The 23,357-nt window shown below is 40.1% G+C and overlaps 1 protein-coding gene across 4 annotated transcripts in view; it reads left to right on the forward strand.

The window, feature by feature from the left end:
- The window catches only part of CSDE1 (cold shock domain containing E1), a 50,978-nt gene that overhangs the window by 7,964 nt on the left and 19,657 nt on the right, over window positions 1-23,357 (forward strand). For 3 of the 4 annotated variants that reach the window (XM_073320197.1, XM_073320198.1, XM_073320199.1), the window contains exons 3-15: window positions 4,002-4,200; window positions 5,274-5,383; window positions 5,761-5,853; window positions 6,490-6,587; window positions 7,897-7,978; window positions 8,573-8,701; window positions 8,813-8,938; window positions 10,043-10,255; window positions 13,056-13,196; window positions 13,275-13,433; window positions 14,123-14,230; window positions 19,091-19,266; window positions 20,176-20,288. In XM_073320197.1, the coding sequence (XP_073176298.1) occupies window positions 4,002-4,200; window positions 5,274-5,383; window positions 5,761-5,853; window positions 6,490-6,587; window positions 7,897-7,978; window positions 8,573-8,701; window positions 8,813-8,938; window positions 10,043-10,255; window positions 13,056-13,196; window positions 13,275-13,433; window positions 14,123-14,230; window positions 19,091-19,266; window positions 20,176-20,288 (1,747 nt within the window). The remainder of the gene's footprint in view (window positions 1-4,001; window positions 4,201-5,273; window positions 5,384-5,760; window positions 5,854-6,489; window positions 6,588-7,896; window positions 7,979-8,572; window positions 8,702-8,812; window positions 8,939-10,042; window positions 10,256-13,055; window positions 13,197-13,274; window positions 13,434-14,122; window positions 14,231-19,090; window positions 19,267-20,175; window positions 20,289-23,357) is intronic. The other variant, XM_073320200.1, reaches the window with a different exon arrangement.

Consider the following 23,357-nt stretch of genomic DNA (forward strand, 5'->3'; position numbering starts at 1 on the left):
ATATTTGAAACATTTTATTCAGTCATAGAAGTTATTACTGAGTTGAGAAATTGCATCAGTCTGAACAAGACTAAGGTAAAGTGGTCAGGTTTCTTAAAAGCTTTTCACTTTTGTATGGATTCATTCTTTCTTTTAACACATCATTATGGCTTATCAGAAAGCTCTAAAAATTCCAGCGTAGCAGAAAAATCTCTTATTCTGATATAACTGAATATGAAATAAGAGAAGGAATACTTGTGGCACCTTAATTTGTTAGCCTCTAAGGTGCCACAACTACTCCATTTCTTTTTGCAAATACAGACTAACATGGCTGCTACTCTGAAACCTGAATATGAAATGTTTCCTGTCGCTTAGGATGTCCCAAGAAAATAGGAAAAATGATTTTGAAGCAGTTTGGTGGAGTTACTGTTTTCACAGGAGAAGGAAAGTGTCCTGCCTCACATATAACTTTACTGATCCAAACTTGTTTTGTTCAGTTACAAGTTTTAATGTGATGGCAACAAAACCTGGGATAGTTAACTTGACTGTACAGAAACTGTTCATAAAACTGTTTGCATTTTTATCTAATATTTACCATAAATGATTAGTTTTCAGTATTTTCACTTGTACCCTAGCTCCATAGAAGAACAGATCTTTCTATGACATGCTTCAAGGCTTTTTAATAAAATGCTAAATATGGCTGAAGAGAAATCAGCTGCCTAAACTAAGGCTTGTACAGTGGCCAGCAATTTTGCTACTATACCAAATGGAGAACAGTTAAAATCTAGGGCAAGAGAAGGGTTCAGCTTGCTCTGGAAATTACATGAAGGACTGCATTCTGCAGGAAGTGTACCACTTGCAATTTCCAGTAAGAATAGATGAGTTTTCAAGTGCTCAGCACCGCTCAGGATTTGTCTTTGTCTATGTTCTGCCCTCTCGGTCACAGAGAAGCTTTTATAATGAAAGATATAGAACGTTAATAAAAATGGGAAAGATGGAACACTCAAGCCGTCCTAAAATTATAGGTTCTGTCAGACTTAACTAGTCTTTCAACTTTCAGATATTCCAATTTGAGTAATGTATTGCTGGACACAGGATTTCTATGGAATTTAATTTGGAGGAACTCTCCACTGGCATAGATACAAAGCAAAACCCTGACCCTGTACCCATTTAAGTCCATGAGAATCTTCCCACAGGTTTCAGTGGGAGCCATATCCGATCCCCTGACAACTGTTGGTAGTGTCAGGTTCAATCTCGCTGAAGTGGTAACTACTGCTTCCATTAAACTAATCTGTTCTGCTCTCCCTTTAAAATGGGACAATAGAATACCATCTATCCTGTTCTAGTGGGGAGCATACTGTACAATGGAAGAAGTTTGAAGATGAAAGGGGCTCTGAATTGAGTTGATTTTTAGCAACTGCTATTATAATTGTAGTTTAGAGGATTTTAATTAGTCCATGTACAACATCTGTGGTAACTACCTCTGCTCTAGAGGTACTTCTATACACTTCTCCTTCCAATGTTTATCCCCTTTTAGCCTCTAGCTTTTGTGTAGCACTTGGCTATGCTCCTGCTAATTTGAGCCAACCTGTGAGTGGAAAGAAAATGGAAATGCAGGACTAGAAATGTAGCCATGTATGCTTTTCTTGAAAACAATTCAGTAAACCTGTGCAAACAACTGAAATGCGGGTTTACTATTTCAGTGTGAAGTTCTAATTAGTTTAACCTCTTATAGGATATGGACTTGACTAACATTGACTTGCGTGTCTTTAAAGTTGTGCTAAATTTTGACTAGTTATAATATTGTACTATGTTATCACAGCTGTATGAGATGGAGAACCATTATACTGTGTCATCAGATCCTCTCCCCCCTCCTGCAGCTCCCCCTCCTTCTCTTCTTTTACCTTTCTCTTCATCTTCTACCTCATCTGGGTCTAAAAAGCAGAAGAGGACCCCCCTGTATCAGAGATCTGTAAGTCAGGGCAGCAGTCTATACATCTATGTTTTAATAGCATGGGGAATCTTAGGGGCTAACAACTTTGCACATTCTCTCTTTTCAACTTTTCTAATATCAAACCCTTTAACAAGTTAAAGAATCCAATTCCTTCTGAGCCAGTTGGAAATCCTAGACTTTTTTTTTTCCTGTATCTGTTTCAGAAACTTTTACCACATGAAAATGTCATTCCCCGCGCCTCCTCCCCTCCGGCCCGCTTTGTTTGGGGGGGGGGGGGGGGGTGTTTAACTGCCACTTGGTCCAAGTGTATCCTGTGGGGATGTATATTATTGACTGTGACTATTTCCTAGTGTAAGCTACCCCATCTGCCTTTAATCTTAAACTATAAAATGAGGGGTTGGGATGGATCATAAAACTAAAACAGCACTTGTGGGCTGTGTTGACACCCTTAAATGACACTACTTCACTTTTAAAAAGTCCGTATGTAACGTGTTCCAAGTGAAGTTCTGTTGAGAAGCAGCAAGCACAGTCCCCTCGGTTAGCAATAACTTCCAGACTGAAAATCATGTCACTCTTCTCTTATGCCACCACCCAAAGCATTGATGTAGTTTCTCTTTGAGAAAGAGTCAGAACCTGACCCTTGCAGGTATTTGATTGCCCTAGGCTTACTGTCCATCCTACTTAACAGGAAATCCACTACTGTTTTGTGGCTTAAGAAATTTACAGCCAGAGTTGTGCTACCTGCCTCGATCATTAACTTCACTCTGGTTGGCAAACGCTAATATGCACTGCTTAACCATAGACTTGAGTACACTGAGTGCCTAATCCTCTGTTCTGTAGTTAAAAAGTATTGCCATTATACAAGCTATTCTGAAGCCTTTTAACCCTATTAATGTTAACTAGTTTTGAGTGTTACTCTGCTTGGTGCTGTGACAGATCAGAATATATAGGTATCTGAGAACAAAAGGGAAACCTGCAATCAGTTTCTTAAACAGATACATTGGAAACTGCAACAAGTGAAAACATTAAATGTAGTATCTCAAACTGCATGTTGATGGCACTTTGTCTTGACTGCTCTCTGTGAATTGCACGATGTTCATGGTTTCTTGTTAGGGCCTCCTTTTTATAATGGTTACTAATTTGATCTTATTTTAAAACATAAATAGCACACTTCTACTTCCAAGTTTCAAAGTGTTAAGAATAAGGGATTCTTATGCAGAGCAATGGGGGGTTCCCACGTTGCATATTTATAAATCTAAAGAAATAGTTCTTTACAGATACACACAATACTGAAATGTATTTAAAGAAGAGTCTTTTATAGAGAAAAGTTAAAGGATGGTTGAATAAATCTTAACTTTTTTTCCTTCTAATTCCATTATTATTGAATTAAGTTTTTTAAAAGTCCTGCCAAGCTCCAACCAACATTTAACTACTATGACAATCAGGTTAAAACTTTTTCACTGGTTAACTAAAACTTTAACTTTGACAGTCCCCAAATATATACAAACATGCTTAAATAAAATGTGGCTATTTAAAAGCCTTATAAATGTTTTAGTTCCATGTGGGAAGAATCTTAATATTGCCTAATTTCCTTAATGACCTACTTCATCAGTGAAAGTAGGTCATATTTTATCTTGATCCTAATTCTAGTTTAAGACTGTCAAACGTAAAGCAGTGACTATAAGAGTTCTTCCATTGAGGATGCTCTTAATACAGTATTTAATTTTAAAAAAGCAAAATAACATGCCCGGGTAAATTAGAATGAAATCTGACCTGATGAGCAGACTTTATTTTTATGTCATCATTACAACATGTTTTTGTTAAATTTATTGGTAATACTCAAATTTAGGAAGCTATCTTAGAATATCTCTAAAGTAGTTTAATTTATCATGAAGAATTGTCCAAAATTTTATTTGCCTGTTGGCCAGTTGTCTTTTCATAACATTCAACTGGCTCTTCACTTCATATTTATTATACTTATCATGCACTGGTGTAAGATTTTTCAAGGGTGGGGAAGAGAAACTTTGTTTTGGAATAGTTATAGCTTACCTTTCATTTCTTTAAATAGATGAGCTTTGATCCAAACCTTCTCCACAACAATGGACACAACGGGTACCCCAATGGTACTTCGGCAGCACTGCGTGAAACTGGGGTTATTGAAAAACTGCTGACCTCTTATGGATTCATTCAGTGTTCAGAACGACAAGCTAGACTGTTCTTCCACTGTTCACAGTATAATGGCAACCTGCAGGAGCTTAAAGTAGGAGGTAATAAGTCAACCAATAAGATTCTCTACATTCTAATAGGTTTCAGAAGGGTAGCCATGTTAGTCTGTATCAGTAAAAACAACGAGGAGTCCTTGTGGCAACTTAGTCTAACAAATTTATTTGTGCATAAGCTTTCATGGGATATAACCCACTTCATCAGATGTATGGAGTGGAAAATACAGTAAGCAGGAATATTCCTGCTTACTGTATTTTCCACTCCATACATCTGCATTCTAATTTGAGGGTTTTTTTTAAGAATTGCAGTCTTATACCTTGTAACACAGTTCTGATACATCTAACCACCACTACAGACACATACAGTTACTTCTGAGTGGCTAAACTGACAAATGAATCAGAAATCTCCCAGTAGAAAGGAAAACCAATGTGAGAAAATCCTTGGTAATTTAAGGCTTTTGTCTTCTGTCAGTGATGTTATTTTATGGCTACCTTTGAGAAGGAGTCATGCTGGGACAAACTTAAGTGTTAGGGATAGGGAAACTATATACAAAAATCAATACATCTTCTGCCTACTTCCCCCTGTTTGTGAGTCCATAGGCTACGTTGTTCCCAGATGTACTCCATTAATTTCAGTGGAGTTACACTAGGGATAGGTGACCTTATTTCAGTAGGGAGACATTATTCCCCCACAGTTCTGCTTGATCTGGCAGTAAAGATTAAAAACAGAATTTCACAACACATCTATCATGGAACCTGATGTCATTTAGTATTGAGTCAGCTGAAGGTATTAGAATTAGGTTGGAAGTGGCAAGACTTTAAAACGCAGATCATTAGCAAAAGGGGAGAATAGACTTAATGATTATTATCAGGAGAAACTTCCACAAGCAAAATGGCCTCCAACAGCAGTAAGGGTTCACTTGTGTTCAGACAGCAGAGTGTAGAGCAAATAAATGTCATTACTTTATGCGTGTTTCTCCTTTTCCCTCCCTTTCCATTACTTTTTTTTGTTTGTCCTTTTGTTCCTGCTTATTTTTTTGATTTTTTTTTTTTAAATAGACAATGTGAATATGGTGCTTGAGAGTCCTGTGTCATTATTGTGGTTTTGATTCTTGCAGATGATGTTGAATTTGAAGTATCTTCTGATCGCCGAACTGGAAAACCCATTGCTGTTAAATTGGTGAAGATAAAACCAGAAATTTTACCTGAAGAGCGAATAAATGGACAAGTTAGTTGCTCTGATGTCTAATTTCTATATGCAAATAATTTATATCCATTTTATTCTAATACAAAAGGACAAATCCCATTTTTGCACGCATAATCTTAGTTGCATAAATTTTTCAATTAAATTGAAATTGTTTTTTATCTGACTTTGGCAAAAATATGAAGATTCAGTTTGGGCTTTTATTTAACCCCAAACACTTCTTACAGTCAGCAGAAGTACTGTGAGTTTGAAACTTTGCAGCATGGCATCCTCTTGTGGATTACATTTAAAGTGCATCCCTGAGTGTGTAGTAGAGGATATTAAAGTTCAGTTTGTATTGCACAGTGCTGCTCCTGAAATGATTAGCAATGGATTTTTTTTTTTTTTTTTTTGACTGGTAGGTTGTGTGCGCTGTTCCTCACAATTTAGAGAGTAAATCTCCAGCTGCCCCGGGTCAGAGTCCAACAGGGAGTGTATGCTACGAACGTAATGGGGTAAAACTCATGTATTTTACTTAAACTTTTGAGTGACCAACCAGTGTGATCTGTACACAGAAAAAAAAATAAAAATTGGCACTTGTTTTTGAAGTAGACAGTTTAAACTGCCGTTGTCACCCAGTCTAAATTTTTCTCTAAGAACTACAACCACTAATTACCACAAATATAGAAACCTCTGTTGACTTCCATATGTTTTTTACAACTTACTCTGCCATAATACCTTTGTTAAAGGATTTAATGTAGAACTAAATACCTAGTTATAGATTCTTACTAGTTATGATTATGATTTAATGTCAGTTAATATTAACAACTAACTGTTCATAGGATCTTTATTTTCTTGAACTTAACGCTTTTACCCTTTGGAAATCAACTTAAATGTAATGGTAATACTGTGTACAAACCTTTCAACTCCTCAAGTTGCTGGGTATGGACTCAGCAAAACCACGAGCACCAAGGAACCAAAACGTTCTCGCATGCAACGTTTTCACAATTTCCAACTTTTCACAAATGTTGAAATAGTGTAACTTGAAATGGAAAATAATTATTAAATTAATGCCACATTGACATTTAATCTTGTTTAAGGCGAGGCTGCGTTTTGCAAATAGAGTAATGCTAGCGAACCTTAATTTACAGGAAGTGTTTTACCTGACTTACACCCCTGAGGATGTTGATGGAAATGTACAGCTGGAAACTGGAGATAAAATAAATTTTGTAATTGATACAAATAAACAGTAAGTTGATACTTCTATTTTCTTATTACACACCGAATTAACAATGTGGTGTGATGGTTCAGATATGCTGGGCTGGAAGGGACGTTGAGAAGTCATGTGCACTTAGGCAAGACCAAGTAAACCTCGACCATCCCTGACAGGTGTTTGTCCAAACTGTTTTTTAAAAACCTCCAATGGTGGGGATTCCACAACCTATCTTGGAATGCTATTACGGAGCTTAATTACTCTTATAGTTAGTAAGATTTTCATAATATCTCACCTAAACTTTCCTCCGTCTAGATTAAACCCATTACTACTTGTCCGACCTTCAGTGTACATGGAGAGCAACTGATCACAGTCCTCTTTGTATCAGCCCTTAACGTATATCTGAAGACTGTTATCGGGTCCTCCCTCAGTCTTCTTTTCTCAAAACTAAACATGCCTGGTTTTTTACTTTTTCCTCATAGGTCAGGTTTTCTAAACCTTTGATCACTTTTATTGCTGTCCTCAGGACTCTTTCCAATTTGTCCACATGTATACTGATGTGACACCCAGAACTGGACACAGTGCTCCAGATGAGGCCTCACCAGTGCTGAGCAGAGTGGGATAATTACCTCGTGTCTATCTTATGACACTCATGTTGTTAAATGCCAGAATATTAGCCATTTTTGAAACTGTATCACATTTACGTTGTTTGATTTCCCCCCCACCCCTAATTTCCAGGTTCTTCTCACCAATCCTACTGTATAGCCAGTTATTCCCCATTTTGTAGTTTTGCATTTGATTTTTTTTTTGTATCCTTCCTAAATGTAGTACTTGGCTTTATCTGTATTCAGTTTCATCTGATTAAATTCAGACCAATTCTCCAATTTATCATAGAAGCTAGTGCTTACACACAAGATTTAGAAATCAAAACTTGTTTACCAGAATTCCTGAAACTGTCTTTTTGATTGTGTTGGCCAAAGGTGCCGTATGTCTGATGCAAGTACTTCTATCAAGTTTAAAAGTAATTGCATCTCTTATATTTGGTTCTGTAAAGAACTATCGAATCTCAAACATAATAGTCCAGCATTTCTTGCTTTAGTTCAAAGATCTTAAATTGCAAATGGGTGTATATTTAAAGCAAGAAAAGATTAGCTAAATAGACCTTTACTTAAAAGATTTTTAGTTTTACTTGGCAAGAGTAGCATGTTCTAGTTTCCTCTACCTTGCCCTGTCAAATAGCAAATAAGAAAGTTGTACTAAATCTGATATGCTTATGAAATTTGTCTAATTGTTATGAGGCCCTGCTTAGGTCCACTTTGTCATCGTAATCTACCCTTTTTCCTAGTACTGGTGCTGTAAGTGCTCGTAACATTATGCTATTGAAAAAGAAACAAGCCCGCTGTCAAGGAGTAGTTTGTGCCATGAAGGTAAGTAGGATTTACTCTTAACTTTTTAGAGCTGTTTGAAAGGCACAATATATGTATATGCTCTGCGTAGTAAAGGTTGGGCACAGAAGGCACTTAAACACTTCAGGACTTGATCCATTAACAGTTTTTAACACAATTACTCTTGACTATTTCTTTTCTTTAAGATGGCTGTAGTAATGTTGTTTTTCCCATTATATGTGTCTTAAGTTTCAAAAATATCTTTATACAAATGGTTCAGTAGCTGTAGATCAGCGTTTCTCAAATGACACCACCAGGAGCTCTTCTTGTGGTCACAGCCTCCTGGGCTGTTTTTGGGGGAGGAGGGAGTAGAAGCCCCTCCCTGTTGCTCCTGGATGCACTGCTTTGGTGTTGGTTGCTGGGGCCACCAGCGGTGGTTGAGGTTGGTTGAGTCTCCAGTGGTTAAGTCTGCTGTAGATCATCTGGGGGCACATTTAGTCTGCAACATTTTATTTGGCTTTTTCTCATTGCTTGGTTTTATCTGAGGACTTTACTTTTTATCAGACTTCAAAGTAAAGCTGTTGTCTTGGTGTTTTAGACAGTTGACTATTTGCTAAACATTGTATGTTCTCTTAGGAGGCTTTTGGATTTATTGAAAGGGGCGATGTCGTAAAGGAGATATTCTTTCACTATAGTGAATTTAAAGGTGACTTAGAAGCCTTACAGCCTGGTGATGATGTGGAGTTTACAATCAAAGACAGAAATGTAAGATCAAATTCAGTAAAATTGAAGACAAGATTCAAATACATATAAAAACTGACAGTCTTCTGGTAACTTATACCTCTTACCTTGTTTTGATTTACTTTCTGCTCATAGGGTAAAGAAGTCGCAACAGATGTAAGACTACTGCCTCAAGGAACTGTTATTTTTGAAGATATCAGCATTGAACATTTTGATGGGACTGTAACCAAAGTAATCCCAAAAGTACCCAACAAAAATCAGGTAAATTTAAATATTTCTTAGAGGTCATCTTCCCAACATTTGCATGGCTGAAACAGAAGAAAGTTCTTCATCTAGTCCAAATTGCATTGTGCTGCTCTTACATTTCAGCACAAATGCTGAAACATGAAGATTCTGCTGTAGAGTGGTATGAGAGGGTTTTATCTCCAACAGCACAGTTTAGATTCTAGCATATTAGCCCCATAACATTATTCAAAGTAAAATTATTACATTATGGATGTTATGTTACTAAAAAATCACTACTTGTATCTGTAGTGGCTGCTACCAATGGGGAAGGTTAAAGAGCAAGTGTTAAGATGACTCTACATTTTTATGTGAATGGTAAAAACGGTCATCTGAATGTAAAGAACTGTTGTGGAAATGTGAACTAAAGAAAGGGACTGTGGTGGGGGGAGAATCCTGCCTTTTAAAAGGACGGAGACAGATCTTTTCATCTGCTGCTGGGTTGAAAAGTTTGGGGGGTTGGGGTTTTGTTTTTGTTTTTTTTTCTTGAGGATTGTTGTGGGTGATAACTCAGACAACATCCAAGGTCCTAAATGCAGACATCGTTTGATGTTTCTTTTGAGGAAAGCCTAATAGGTGTACCTCACCTTTCAGAACAGTTTGTGTTACTGTATCCTTGTTTCTTCAAGAAAATACTCTATCGTAGAAGGTATCTGTTTCCTGTGATTGTCTTGAGGCTCAAGGGGCTCTTACATTAGACATACTACCCCATCTGCGAGTCAGAAGGCTGAATATAGAAACAGGTTGACACTTCTATTCAACAAGTGCTTGAAAACATTAATGAGTTCTGTTTTGGGGCAATCGCTGAAGTCTTATTAGTTTTATGTAGGAGGCAGGCAGCATGGGCCACTGAATTGCTGTAACCCTGGGTAGGTCACTTAACCTCTGTCTTAGTGTTCTCATATGTAAAATCTGAGGTCTGAAGTCCTAAGTAGTAATCTACTGATACTTACGGGAAAACTCAAAGACCAATTCATAGTCAGTTGAAATGCAACTAATGAATTTCTTTCAAGGCTCAGTTTAGAGTCTGGAAGGAATAGCTGGTTCATCAAAAATTTCTCTTCCTTTCTACGGGGCCACCAGAATGACCCATTGCCCGGACGCATCAAAGTTGACTTCGTGATTCCTAAGGAACTTCCATTTGGAGACAAAGATACAAAATCCAAGGTGACACTGCTGGAAGGTGACCATGTTAGGTTCAACATTTCTACAGATCGACGTGACAAATTGGAACGAGCCACCAATATTGAAGTTCTTCACAATACTTTCCAGTTTACTAGTGAAGCTAGAGAAATGGCAAGTATCTTTTAAAAAAAAAAAAAAATAGATCTTTGTATATAGGCATGTATTCGGGGGGGGGGGGCGCAGCGCGGGGGGAGAGGTATGATGGCTTAATCAGGATTGTTCTGAGGGTTTTTTGTTTTAAGTTGATATATTCTAATGCATCTCTTGACATCTTCACTGAAAACTACTCTGAAGAAAAATGCTTTCCCTTTAGTAGTAGTTTACATTTAACACAGTACTGTACTGTATTTGCTTTTTTCCTCTATTGCTTCCTGTGTACTTCTGGTTCCAAATGATGTGTGTGGTTGACTAGTCAGTTCATAATGCTGAGGTTTTATTGTATTTTAAATTAAGGCTTCCTGTTTGCCAACTTTTAAATCAATCCACTCACCCTGAGGTTCAGACTCTGAAAACTGATGTTAACCCCCAATTGTTCCTCTCTAAATCCACATAAGAACTTGTTAGCTCTTCAGACTGTGCGTGCCCTCTACATCTAGTCTAAAAATCCAAGCATAAAATCCGTTTATGAATTCCACTGTGAATTGGAGCAGAGTTGTTTTTGGATGCAAAGTCTCTAACAGCATGCTTGCCAAGGGATAGATTCCCGAAGCTTAAGAAAAAAGCTGCTGCAGGATCTACTTGACCGCTCCATAAGGTTCCTCCTGAGGCTTCCTGCACATGTGACACCTTCAGTATGGTTTGATGGAAAGCTGGTTAAAAGACTTCATTTTTTTTCTTCACAGGACAGCTTGTGCTTCTTAGTGATTTCAGGAGCTCAGACTCTGTGGTGGACAACACCATAGAATGAGCTGAGGGGGATGCCTTTCATCCCTATAGACAGTTGAAAAGGAATTAACTGTGGTTTCAGCATAATTTGGGGAAGTTGCTTGGGCCACCATATAATTCAGCATCTCAAATCCAACCATACACCATAAAATATACTAAACTCTAGGTGATCTGCCTTAAGAACTTTTTTCTTCTGCTGTAAATCCTGACATGCATTTTCCATATATTATAGAAGTGGGCAAGGAGGAGCTTGCCCTTAGTATCCATTTTAAGAAGCAGTTTGGGTAGCATTTTTACTTACTCAGCAAAGACCTGGAACTAATTGACTTAGAAAAAATATTTGCAGCTAAATAGCTCACTCTTTGGTCATACTGTTTGAGTAGCTGGATGACAACTGGCACTCATGAAAGTGTTCACAAATGGTGCATGTTTCCTGAAATTCTTCCCAGATCTGGATTACTCACCATTCGCCTGTTAGTCTCTTTTCTAGTAATGGAGCGGAAATGATACCATGTGACCAGTTGCATGCTCTTTATTGCAGAGAGTGGATAGTTGTAATGAACAATTCACAAAGTATTCAAGGTCTGAACTTAGTCCAAACTATTTGGCAGAAATCAGGAATTACTCACATACAGAGAGACCTAAATTACTTGTGTTCAAATACTGTTTGACAAGTTCAAGCAAAGAAAATACCTTGGGTGCCTTCCTGAGCTGAAAATGCAATGTTGAATATGAAGTCTCTCAAAGAGATTGATATTTGTCTTCAAATTTCTGCTTTGTAAAAATGAGGTATTTTGAATTCCTACTTTCTGTTAGAGACGGCGGGGAACTAGTCTCTTATGGGATGGTTTTTCTTCCCAGCTACATACTAAACTCCAACTTCGGTTTCTCAGTTTTGCTAGCATCAAACCTTCAGTTCTTCTGCCAGTTCAGGTGGAGATCCTGTCGCAAGGCAGGTTCTTCACTAAGATCGAATATTTGATCAAATAAGATCAAATATTCAAGTTGCAGTGGGGGAGGTTTAGGTTGGATATTAGGAAAAACTTTTTCACTAGGAGGGTGGTAAAACACTGGAATGCGTTACCTAGGGAGGTGGTAGAATCTCCTTCCTTAGAAGTTTTTAAGGTCAGGCTTGACAAAGCCCTGGCTGGGATGATTTAATTGGGGATTGGCCCTGCTTTGAGCAGGGGGTTGGACTAGATAACCTCCTGAGGTCCCTTCCAACCCTGATATTCTATGATTCTGTGATTTCTGGAAGCTGGGATCGAGGCATTAGTCATGAGGTCAGATACTGATTGCGAATGAGAAAATAAACTAATCTTTCTAGGCAGCCATAAATCTTTCACAAGAGAAGCATACGCTTTAAAGATGAAAATATCTTTGGTTTCAGTCAAACGTTCCAGACTTTCCCTGAGTTCTCTTAGGGTCGCTTGGTAGCTGTATCTGCATACAACTGTGGTTGTGCATGAATCCTCTGCAATAGTACATCCTATTAAGTTCTTACAAGGACTACTGACCCTTCCTCACTTGAGTCTTAGGTCTTCTGTCCAGTGCTTGCAGAGCTTAGAGGCAGATTTTGAGCCTTGGGATGATGTGTCTTGGAAATTTGGAATTACTTTTTTCCTTTGGACCACCCTCTAAGAATTGTTACTGCTCGTTTCCCACAATGGGATCTATATCAGCAATTCTGAAAAGGAAAGATGCTTCTTTATGCTGTAACTCTTCTAGGGATTGCATATAAAGATCCATACTTGCACTCCTCTCCCTTTTCAGAGACTTTGAAATGCAAAAGAAACTGGGTTGGACCCATTTTGTATCTCCTCTTGTCCCTGGGGTTGCGTACTGTGATCTACAAGGGAGCATGTGCGTGTACCAGCAGTCATTCTTATAAGGCTCTGGTCATGTGCTAAGGATATTATACATCCCACAAGTGCAGCTCTGTGCAGACAGACATCTTAAAAACTCTAATTACTTTTCACTGGCTGCAGCAACTGACAAGGTGTCCTGTGTCTTTGTGTGTCCCCAGGGTGTGATTGCAGCAATGAGAGATGGCTTTGGTTTCATTAAATGTGTTGATCGGGATGCCCGCATGTTCTTTCACTTCAGTGAAATTCTGGATGGAAACCAGCTCCACATTTCAGATGAAGTAGAGTTTACTGTGGTTCCTGTGAGTAAAATTACAACTTTTTAAATACTAATAGAAGTATTGTGTTCATTTTAAAGTACTGTGGGTCTTGTTTTCCAGGATATGCTGTCTGCCCAAAGAAATCATGCTATAAGGATTAAGAAGCTTCCTAAGGGCACGGTTTCATTCCACAGCCAGTCAGATCACCGCTTTGTGGGCACTATAGAAAAAGAAGCCACTTCTGCCAAAGCCACTAGCCCAAATAAAAGCAAAGAGAAGGTAATGCTGTTTCTCTAGGTGTGCATTAGCTATTTAGTTTTCTGCCTTGAACTGAGGATACACTTTTATAAAATGTATTTAACTTAATTTCTGGAAGTATTTGCCTGGTCATGAGTGACTGTACTGCATGGCTAATGGTAAAAGTCAGCTAAACAGCTGGTATTTGACTGAAGCAGAATAATAGAAATGCAACTTTGGGCTCTCAGAAGGGATGTAGTAGCTGAAAACATTCGTTCCAGTCTTGTGTGGGATAACTGTCTTCAGAGCCTTGTGGGAAACTTCTCCTCCTTTGTTAGTGGCTCGCCAAGTTGTGTGAATTTGCCAAAACACAGGCTAGAGGTAGAGTAGGCATATCCGTGCCTCCAAGTGTTTAAAATTGTACCATCAAAAGTGACGGTGCTCACTACTTAAGTTTCAGCTAAATGCCTATTTGAAATAGTGGCACACACCATTTCAAAAACGTTGTATAGGTAAACCATGTTTAACTGATAGGAATAGTCCCAAATTTTATACTATTTTCAGGTTCTGAAGTATGTCTGCCATTTGGTTATTGCCTTTACTGACTACTGGACAGCTATTGTGTAAAACAAATGTTAAATAAACTGCATTTGTATTGACTCAGACACTTAAAAAGCCTGCATCTACCAATTAGTCTCTGCTTTATAATGAATCTTGTTATTTCTCTTTAGGAAGCTGAAGAGGGAATAATCGCGTATGATGATTGTGGAGAGAAACTGACTGTTTCTTATCAGGCCAAGGATGTGGAAGGATCTACTAACCCTCAGATAGGAGATAAGGCAATATAACTAAGTTCCCAAAATATATGTGATCTTTCTGTGAGCTACAAATTGTGACCTTTTGCTTTACCCAGCTATTGCGGTCAAAGACTAGTTCAGAAAGGAGTGAAGAATAATGTGTGAACTGTTTTTTCCTCTTCTGTTATACATTCCCTTTCCCATTTTGGTATTCAGTACACTTCTTCAACCAGGCCTGGTGAATAGCCTTCCTCTCTCTCCCTCCTTCTTTTCTCTCCCCTCCACCCCCCTTGCCAATTATACAGAAGATATTTCTGAAGCTCCTGCGGTGTGCCTCATCTAAGAGTTGTACATTGCTTTACTGGTAATTACTTATATGGCATCATACATGTAAAGGGTGCTCAAATGGTAGGAGATTGTTCCTGAAGAGCTTAGACTGAATTAGTATAATATGCATGGGAAAATTGTCTGCGTGTTTTCCTGTGAGGACTGTCCAAGAGGATGTATGAAAAGACTTTATGCAAAGTGGATTTGAAGGAAAGGGAGAACGCTTGTTCATGGTGTGTGGGAGGCTATTCTTACTGTGGGTGGTGATATAAAATGCATAAAGTAGGCAGAGGGACCAATGAGAAGATCTGGAAGGAAACCCAGATAGAGTGGTTGGTCTTCAGATGGCATACCATGAAAATACTATTTGTTCAAGCTAATAACCCCCTTCCTCCCCACAAGACCTAAACTGAAATGGACTGTGTTGTGATACTCAAGCTTCTTGAGGATGGAGACAACTGTAGGACAGAAAGGTGAACTATAGGGAAATAATACCTTGTATGTGGGTACGAGAATTGATAACAGCATGCTACATGGTTAGTCTACCTTTAGCAATAGTTGCTTACTGCTCACTTGCTGCTTCACATGGAGTAAGGGAAGTCCAAGGGGAACCTATTGAAGTAGATATGAGTGTAATGGGTAGATGTTTGAAGAGCAGTCCTCAACAATGCACTTAAACCGCAAAGTTCTGTAGCGCTTAGCGTCCGTGGCCACACTATACAGCTGTATTCCAGGTGTCTAAAGGCTTGACAGGGTTAGTACTGATCCGATCCAACCAAGTTAATGATGGACAGTCATGTGGCCGCCTACAGACCATGGCCAGGTAATTTCTTCTCCTGAGCTCAAGTCCAGTCTTGAGGGCTGAATGTGTGGGACTTTCTCTGAAGCAGGCTATATGGTGAAAAAGTGCCAGACAGTTGTGACAGATGGTGACTTCAGTCTTCTGAAGGCCTGTTCTCAGTGGGATTCTGTCTGTCCCTAGAGGAAGTATGTGAAGGCAGGAGAAGATTAGGATGATCAATAGGTGGCTCAGGCAGTGGTGCTAAAAGGGGGTTTGAGGATGTCTGACTCCTAGGAAGCATTCCTGGACAGAAGACTGTTCTTATGGGATGGACTCCACCTCAGTAATTAGGGAAATGGACTTCTGGGATGGAGGTTGGCACAACTGATTAAAAGCTTTAAACTAGGAGTTCAGGATAAATGGTTGGGAGATGCTAATATTGAGAGTGAGGAAAATCGACTCAGATAATACAGTAATGGGGAAAGGAACAGAGGGTAAGCAAATGGATAACAAGAAGAAATGACAGTAACAGGTGGGCAGTACTGGCAGTAAAATGACTGTATGTAGTTGGGCAGGGAATATGGTTGAAGCAAAGAAGAAAGAATTAAGGTGTCTGTACACCAATGCAAGGAGCCTGGGTAACAAAACGGAGGAACTAGAACTGCTGGTGCAGGAATTGAAACCTGATATCATAGGGATAATGGAAACATGGTGGAATAGTCGTCATGGCTAAAATATAGGAATTGAAGGTATGTGCTGTTCAGAAAAAGGCAAAGGTGGTAGTGTAGCATAGCTTATTAATGATGTTTTAAACTAAAGAAATGTAGAAGTGATGGAATGGATATAATGGAAACTGGGTCAAAATTACTTGGGAGAGAATGGTAACAGAGGCTCTACTGGGATAGTGCTTGTGCATAACCATTTTAGGGTTAGTACTGGTAAGTCTTGAGGACCTCACAAGAACTGGTTATAGAGGACAAACTTGGTTCGAGTGAACGTGAGTTAATTCAGTTTTAAGTGGAAGGATAAACAAGAATAGGTCTCCAACCAGGGTCCTTGATTTTGAAAGGGCAAACTAAAAAAAAATAAGGGAATTAGGAAAGTGGAGTCGATTTTTAAAGAACTCAAGGATCTGGATGTTGGAGGAGGCTTGAAATTAGTTTCTGCAACTTAAAGTATCGAAAACCTGCATCCCAAGCAAGGAGGAAAAAATTTGTAGGGATGGATTGCAGGTCAAACTGGATGAAAAAAGCATCTGAAACAAGTTACTATGAGAAAGCAGAATGAATGGCTCAACAAGGAATGCTACCTCTTGGAAGCCTTAAAGTATAGGGGAAAAGGTGAGAACTGCTAAAAGCCAAGCAGATTTGGACCTTGCAAAGGAAATTAAAACTGATAGTAAAAGATTCTTTATCCATACTTTAAAAAGAAAAACAAAGAAATGGGAGTGCTAAGCGTTGAGGATGGGGTGCAGATCATAGATCTAGGTTTGGACCAACACCTAAACAAATACTTTGCCTCAGTTTTTAACAGGGATAGTGAGGAGCTTGGAGGCAGTGGCAGGGTAACTAATGGGGAATAAGGATAAGGAAGAAGAAATTACCACATTTGAGGTGGAAGCCAAACTCAAACACTTAATGGGACCATATCCACAGGCCTGGATAATATTCCTGGATGGAGATTAGAGGAACTGGCACATGGAATTGCAAGTCCAGTAGCAAGAATTTCTAACAAATCTGTAAACTCAGAGATTGTTCCCAAATGATTGGAGAATTTCAAATATGGTGTCTATATTTTAATAGGAAAAAAGTGATCTGGGAAACTACAGTCCCATTAGTTTGACCTCAGTTGTATGTAAGGTGATAGAACAAATTTTGAAAGGGTGGTTGAAGACACAGAGGTAAACAGTAATTGGGATAAAATACAACATGGTTTTACAAAGATGAACCTGAACTTTCTGTGAGAAAATAACTGATGTTCCTTTTAGAAAAAGGAAATGCAGCAGATCTAATCTATGTGGATTTTAGTAAAGCATTTGATACAGTGCCACATGGAAAGTTATTAGTTAAATTTTAGAAGATGGGGATTAATGCAAGAATCAGAAGGTAGGTAAGAAACTGTTTAAAGGAGAAGCTACAACCGGTCATGCTGAAACGTGAACTGCCAGGCTGAAGGGAGGCTACTAATGTAGTTCCTCAAGGATCAGTCTTGGGACCAGACCTTAACATTTTAATTAATGACTTAGGCATATAAAGTGGGGGTGTGTTGTTAATTTGCAGGTGACACAAAGTTGGGAAGTGTTGCCAATACAGAAGAGGACTGGAAAATCCTACAAGAAGATTTGGACAACTTTGAAAACTGGAGTAATAGAAATGGGAAAAAATTTAATGGTGCAAACTGTAGGGTCATGCACCCTGGGATGAACAACAAGAATTTATGGTAAAAACTGGGAATCAGTTGGACACAACAGAGGAGGAAGACCTGGGTGAATTGGTTGATTACAAGATGACTGAGCCATCAACATGATGCAGTTGGGGGGGGCGCAGATTATGCAGGCCTAGGATGCATCAGGCAAAGTATTTCCAATCGAGATAGGGAAGTGTCATTACCATTATGCAAAGCACTGGTGAGACTTCATCTGGAATATTGTGCAATTCTGGTCTCCCGTGTTCAAGAAAGATCAGTTCAAATTGGAACAGGTACAGAGAAGGTCTACTAGGATGATCAGGCAAATGGAAGAACCCAGAGGAGACTAAGGAGTTTGTCTTGTTTAGCCTAACAAAACAAAGGATGAGGGGAAATATGCTTGCTATCTATAAATACATGAGGGTTAAATACCGGGGAAGGAGAGGAGTTATTTAAGTTGAGGACTAATGTTGGCACAAGAAGAAATGGGTGTAAACTGGCCATCAACAAGTTTAGGCTCGAAATTAGGTAATGGATTCTAACCATCGAAGGAGTGTGGTTTTGAACAGTCCTTTAAGGTGGGTAGTGGGTGCAAAAAACAACTTGTTTTAAGACTGAGTTTGATAGGTTTATGGAGGGGGTGATGTGATTGCCTAAAATGACATGGCCCATCTGTGACAGTTAGTAAATATCTCCAACAGCTTGAGATGGAGAGAGCTGAGTTACTACAGAGAATTCTTTCTCTGGTGGGTTTTACCCCCATGCTCAAGGTCTAACTGATTGCCATATCGGGGGTTATGGAAGGAATTTTTTTCCCCAGGTCAGATTGGTCACCTTTCTCTGCAGCATTGTGTCACTTGCTGCTTTGAACTAGAGTAAATGGTGGATTTTCTGTAACTGGAAGTCGTCAGTAACTCAGCAAGAAGTTATGGGCCTCCTGCAGAAGTGAATGGTTCAGGTTCTTTGGCCTGCAATATATACAGAAGGTCAGATTGGATGATCATGATCCATGATCATGATTCTGGCCTTAAAGTCTGAGTAATACATACCCATTGCTGATAAAAATCAGCATCTTATGCATAGTAGTCACTGCTGGCAAAGCATAGGAAATGCTTCCAGCTTCCTGAGGTCTTCTATAAGCAGTGTCCATGTTTCTGATCTGTATAAGATCAGAAATGCAAAGGTTTTAAAAATCCATCCATTTGTATTGTGGCCAGTTATTTTAGTTTATTCATTTGTGTGATGTTATAACTTCACCTTTTTTGGGTGAAGAGCAGTGGCTGGAGTAATACTGCTTTCTCTCTTCCTCCCCAGGGTGCAGACATTTCATTAACCATTCTAATAAAATAAATACAAAACTTACTTTTTTTCTTCATTCTGACAAACAGGTTGAATTCAGTGTTTGTGAAGTGAAGAGAACAGGTTTGCAGACAGCAGTTTCTGTCAGAATGCTTGGTCGCAACTACAACTCCAAGAGGCTTGTGGGGTATGTGGCAACCCTGAAAGATAACTTTGGATTTATTGAAACGGCCAATCATGATAAGGAGATCTTCTTCCATTACAGGTGAGTGACTCCCTTTTATATTGCTGAGTGTTAATCTGTTTTCTACACACCATGTGCATAAGTTTAAGTATCTGAGAAACTTCTAATTAACCACTTCCACAGGGCTGCTGCAGGCTTCGCTGTTTAACATCCTGTATCTTAAGTATTCAGAGATTGTGTCGTAGACTAGTCATATAACTACAGCTAGAGGAATGTACTTTTTTAGAGCTTCATTGGTGGTGGATTATGCAGGTTGAGACTCCTGGTGCAAAGGTATATTTTCAGTATTCTCTGAGAGGACTTCCCTTAGGAGTAATGGGGATGACCGACTCCTTTTCTGAATTAGTCTTAACTGCCTGCTAGCAGGCAAAGACACTCTGGCAAGCATATGTAATGGTAAGGAACCAGTATCCTACATCAGGTAAGTTGCTCAGCAGAGAATTTGGGAGTTGATCGGAGATGCAGTCCTGACTTCTAATGAGCTGGGAAACTCTTGGGATTTGGAACAGTCCTTTCATTTAACACGAGTATATTTAAGGGATGCTCAGTTTTGGCCTATCCTTCATGCAGGATTTAATGCATTATCTTAACAGTTGCTGGTTCAGAATAAATCCTATTATCCATGCCCTGGACTTGGATTACTGATCGTGACTTGCTTCATGGGAAGCATAATTTATTTCACTCTGTTCCAATAGCCAAATTGATTACTGTAAACTTCTTGTATGAAGAGAAAAAAATGGCTATTGGGTAGATTTAAATCTGTAAACATTGAGCAAAACGCTTGCATCCAAATTGTAAGGTCTTGTAGTAATGAAATTGGTGAGCCTGCTGAAGTGTAAAGGTTCTGTCCCTTCCACTTTGTTGCTGGGTGAGTGGTTTTGTTGATGAGCATGTAACTAAAGCAAAACGTGCATAACTTCTCCCATGCAGTGAATTCTCTGGTGATGTCGATAGCCTGGAACTTGGGGACATGGTGGAATACAGCTTATCAAAAGGCAAAGGAAATAAAGTCAGTGCAGAAAAGGTGAACAAAACACATGCAGGTAAACTATGTCAGTAACTTATCTCTTAGCAAAAGGGCACTTGCAATTTTGTAGGGAGTTCTGGGTTAATGGACAAAGGCTGGCAGTGTCTTGCTTGGAACTCTAGTCTAAAGTACATCTGGAACACGATTACAGAAATTGTGATAATGGTGTACAGCAGACCAGAATTGGTCTGGTCACTTTAGGACTTCTGAAGGACATCTCCCCTCTTCTTAGGAAGAGCCCTTTGAGAGCTGCTTACTGTGTCAGGAGAGGTGGGAGCTAATCAAGCAAGAACAGTCTGTAGACAGCAACAGCTCAAAGATAGTGGCTCTTACCTGATTCCAGCTTCTAGAGCACGCTGCCTGAGTTGTATGAGAATTGGATTATTCTTGTCTACCAAATACTGACAGCATGCTTGTGACTGTACAAGACAATTGACTACCTGTTATGAAAAGCTGAGTCTAAGAGGGGCATAGAAAGTTGATTGTGAGAGGCCCCGAGGAAGAGTTGCTTAGGTAACTTTCCTCAAACTTTCAATTCTGTTTGTTTTTGGGGGCTGATTCCTAACAAAAATAGGTCTCTTGGGGATTTGAGTAAAGGGTTGTTGCCCTGGTATCTGGGGACTGGGAGGGAATTCAGTGCATAGAAGATATCTATAGAGAGAAAATGATCAGCAAGGAGTAGAAGATCAGGGTGGAAAAAACATGGGGGTAAGAGGTCATGGTTGGGTTAAGCAGAAGGAAGAATATACTTTACAAAAGAGCCTTGAGAAATGTCATATTGCCTCTGTATAAATCCATGGTACACCCATATTTTGAATATTGCATGCAGAAATGGTTGCCCCATCTCAAAAAAGATATATTGGAATTTGGAAAAGGGCAACAAAAGTTATTAGGGATATGGAATGGCTTCTGTATGAGGGGAGATTAATAAGACTGGGACTTTGCAGCTTGGAAAAGAGATGACTAAGGGGGGATATGATGTCTTTAAAATTTTACTCCTGGGGGAATTCTGTGCCACTGTGCATGCACAGAATTTATCCCCTGCAGATTTCTTTGCTTCCCTGGAAAAAAAAAAAAAAGGACTGTCTGACAGGGAAGCCACAAGAGTGGTCATGTGACCCTCCCTAGCAGTACATTTCAGGTGCCCAGGGCAGCTGGCAGAGAGGTAAATCACTGTGGGGCACGGAGCAGGACTGGAGAAGACCCGGCAGGTGACTCCTACCCTGTGCTGGGCTCAGCTGCTAGTCCCGGCTGGGCTGGGGGGACTGGACTTCCTCTTCCCCCTGCACAGTATCAGGGGCTGTGTCAGACCCCTCCCCCCCCTCCCAGATTTCTCCCCTGGCTATAGGAAGCTCTGCAAATCCCCAACCCACCCCCTGCACTTTCTGCACCCATCGCTTCTCATGGGGAGCTGCTCTCTCATCAACCCAACCTCTGTGCATCCAAACCCCCTCACACCCAGAACCCCCTTGACGAGCCCCACCCCGACGAGCCACCTGCACCCAGATCCCCACTGTACTGAGCCCCAAACAGCTGCACCTGGATCCCCACCCCACTGAGCCCCGCACACCTAGACCCCCTGCCGAGCTCTATCCCTCCCACACCCGAACACATCTCCTGCTGAATCCCAACCACCTTCTCCTGGGCTGCCCTGCAGAGTCACATTACCATTGCTCCCAGAACCACCACCACCCCCCGCCCCCCCCCCCCCCCCAACAAGCCCCTGTGCATCCGGATCACCCCTGCACCTGGATCCCCCACTGAGCCATTCCCACCCAGATTAACCCACACAGAGCCCCCTCAACCCACACCTGGCTCCCCTCACTCTAAGCTCCTTCACACTTGGATCCTACCTTGCTGAGCCTGCCTGCCTGCCCATCCACACCTGGTGCACTTGACACAAAGGGTCAGGGCCCTGGGGTGTTTCTGGGGCAGGCCCAGTCCTTGCACTGCATCAGGGTTGGGTGCAGCCTTACCGCTGTGTCCCGGGGGGCTGCATAGTCATCTCCCACCTCTGTGCAGCCAGTGGCCTGGGGTCCCCAATGCCATGCTGGAGCCTCCACATTTATTTGACAAATAAAATTTGCAGAATTTTAAAATACTGTGCGCAGAGCTTTTATACTTTGGGGGGCGGGGGGGCAGAATTTTTAATTTTTTGCCGCAGAATGCCCTCAAGACTAATAAAATGACAACTGGTGTGGAGAAAGTAAATAAGGAAGTGTTATTTACTACTTCTCATAACACAAGAACTAGGGGTCACCAAATGAAATTAATAGGCAGTAGGTTTAAAACAAACAAAAGGAAGTGTTTTTTCACACAATGCACAGTCAACCTGTGGAACTCTTTGCCAGGGGATGTTGTGAAGGCCAAGGCTATAACAGGGTTCAAAAAAGAACTAGATAAGTTCATGGAGGATAGGTCCATCAATGGCGTCCCTAACCTCTGTATGCTAGAAGCTGGGAATAGGCAACAGGGACTGGATCATTACCTGTTCTGTTCATTGCCTCTGGGGCACCTGGCGTTGGCCACTGTGGGAAGACAGGATACTGGGCTAGATGGACTTTTGGTCTGACCCAGTATGAGCATTCTTATGGTCTTTACTCCCGACATACTAGTGTACATAAATCAAGTGCACCAGAAAAGGGAGCTGTTTCTGAGTAGTCTTTGCTCTTTTCGGAAGTATTTACAATGAAAACGATGAAATGCCAGTTCAGACATCAGTGTCTGCAAAGCTTTAAGTGTAGTGATGCTGTGGCAACATCATATTCCTGTCTTCTACAATGGGAGTGATCAGAATGGCTCAGGATGCTCTAATCCACTCAGCCTTTCTGAATAGGCTGCCATGGGGTAGAATGAGAATCCTTTGACTCTTTGGTTTGCTATCCAGTTTCTAGAAGCTTCTGGGTTCTTGATTAACAATTGCCCATCCCTTTGCTAGATTCTGTGTATCTCAGGTATTGTGCTGAATATAGAAACTTGTAGTAATACTGCAGTGTTACCAAATGGTCCCAATCAGGGGTAAAGGTCTCATTGGGTTAGGCTCCCAAATTATGTAATCTAAACAGTGTGTACTGTCTTTGTTTTA

Source organism: Lepidochelys kempii, chromosome 21, assembly GCF_965140265.1.
Source record: "Lepidochelys kempii isolate rLepKem1 chromosome 21, rLepKem1.hap2, whole genome shotgun sequence".
NCBI classification, from domain to species: Eukaryota; Metazoa; Chordata; order Testudines; family Cheloniidae; genus Lepidochelys; species Lepidochelys kempii.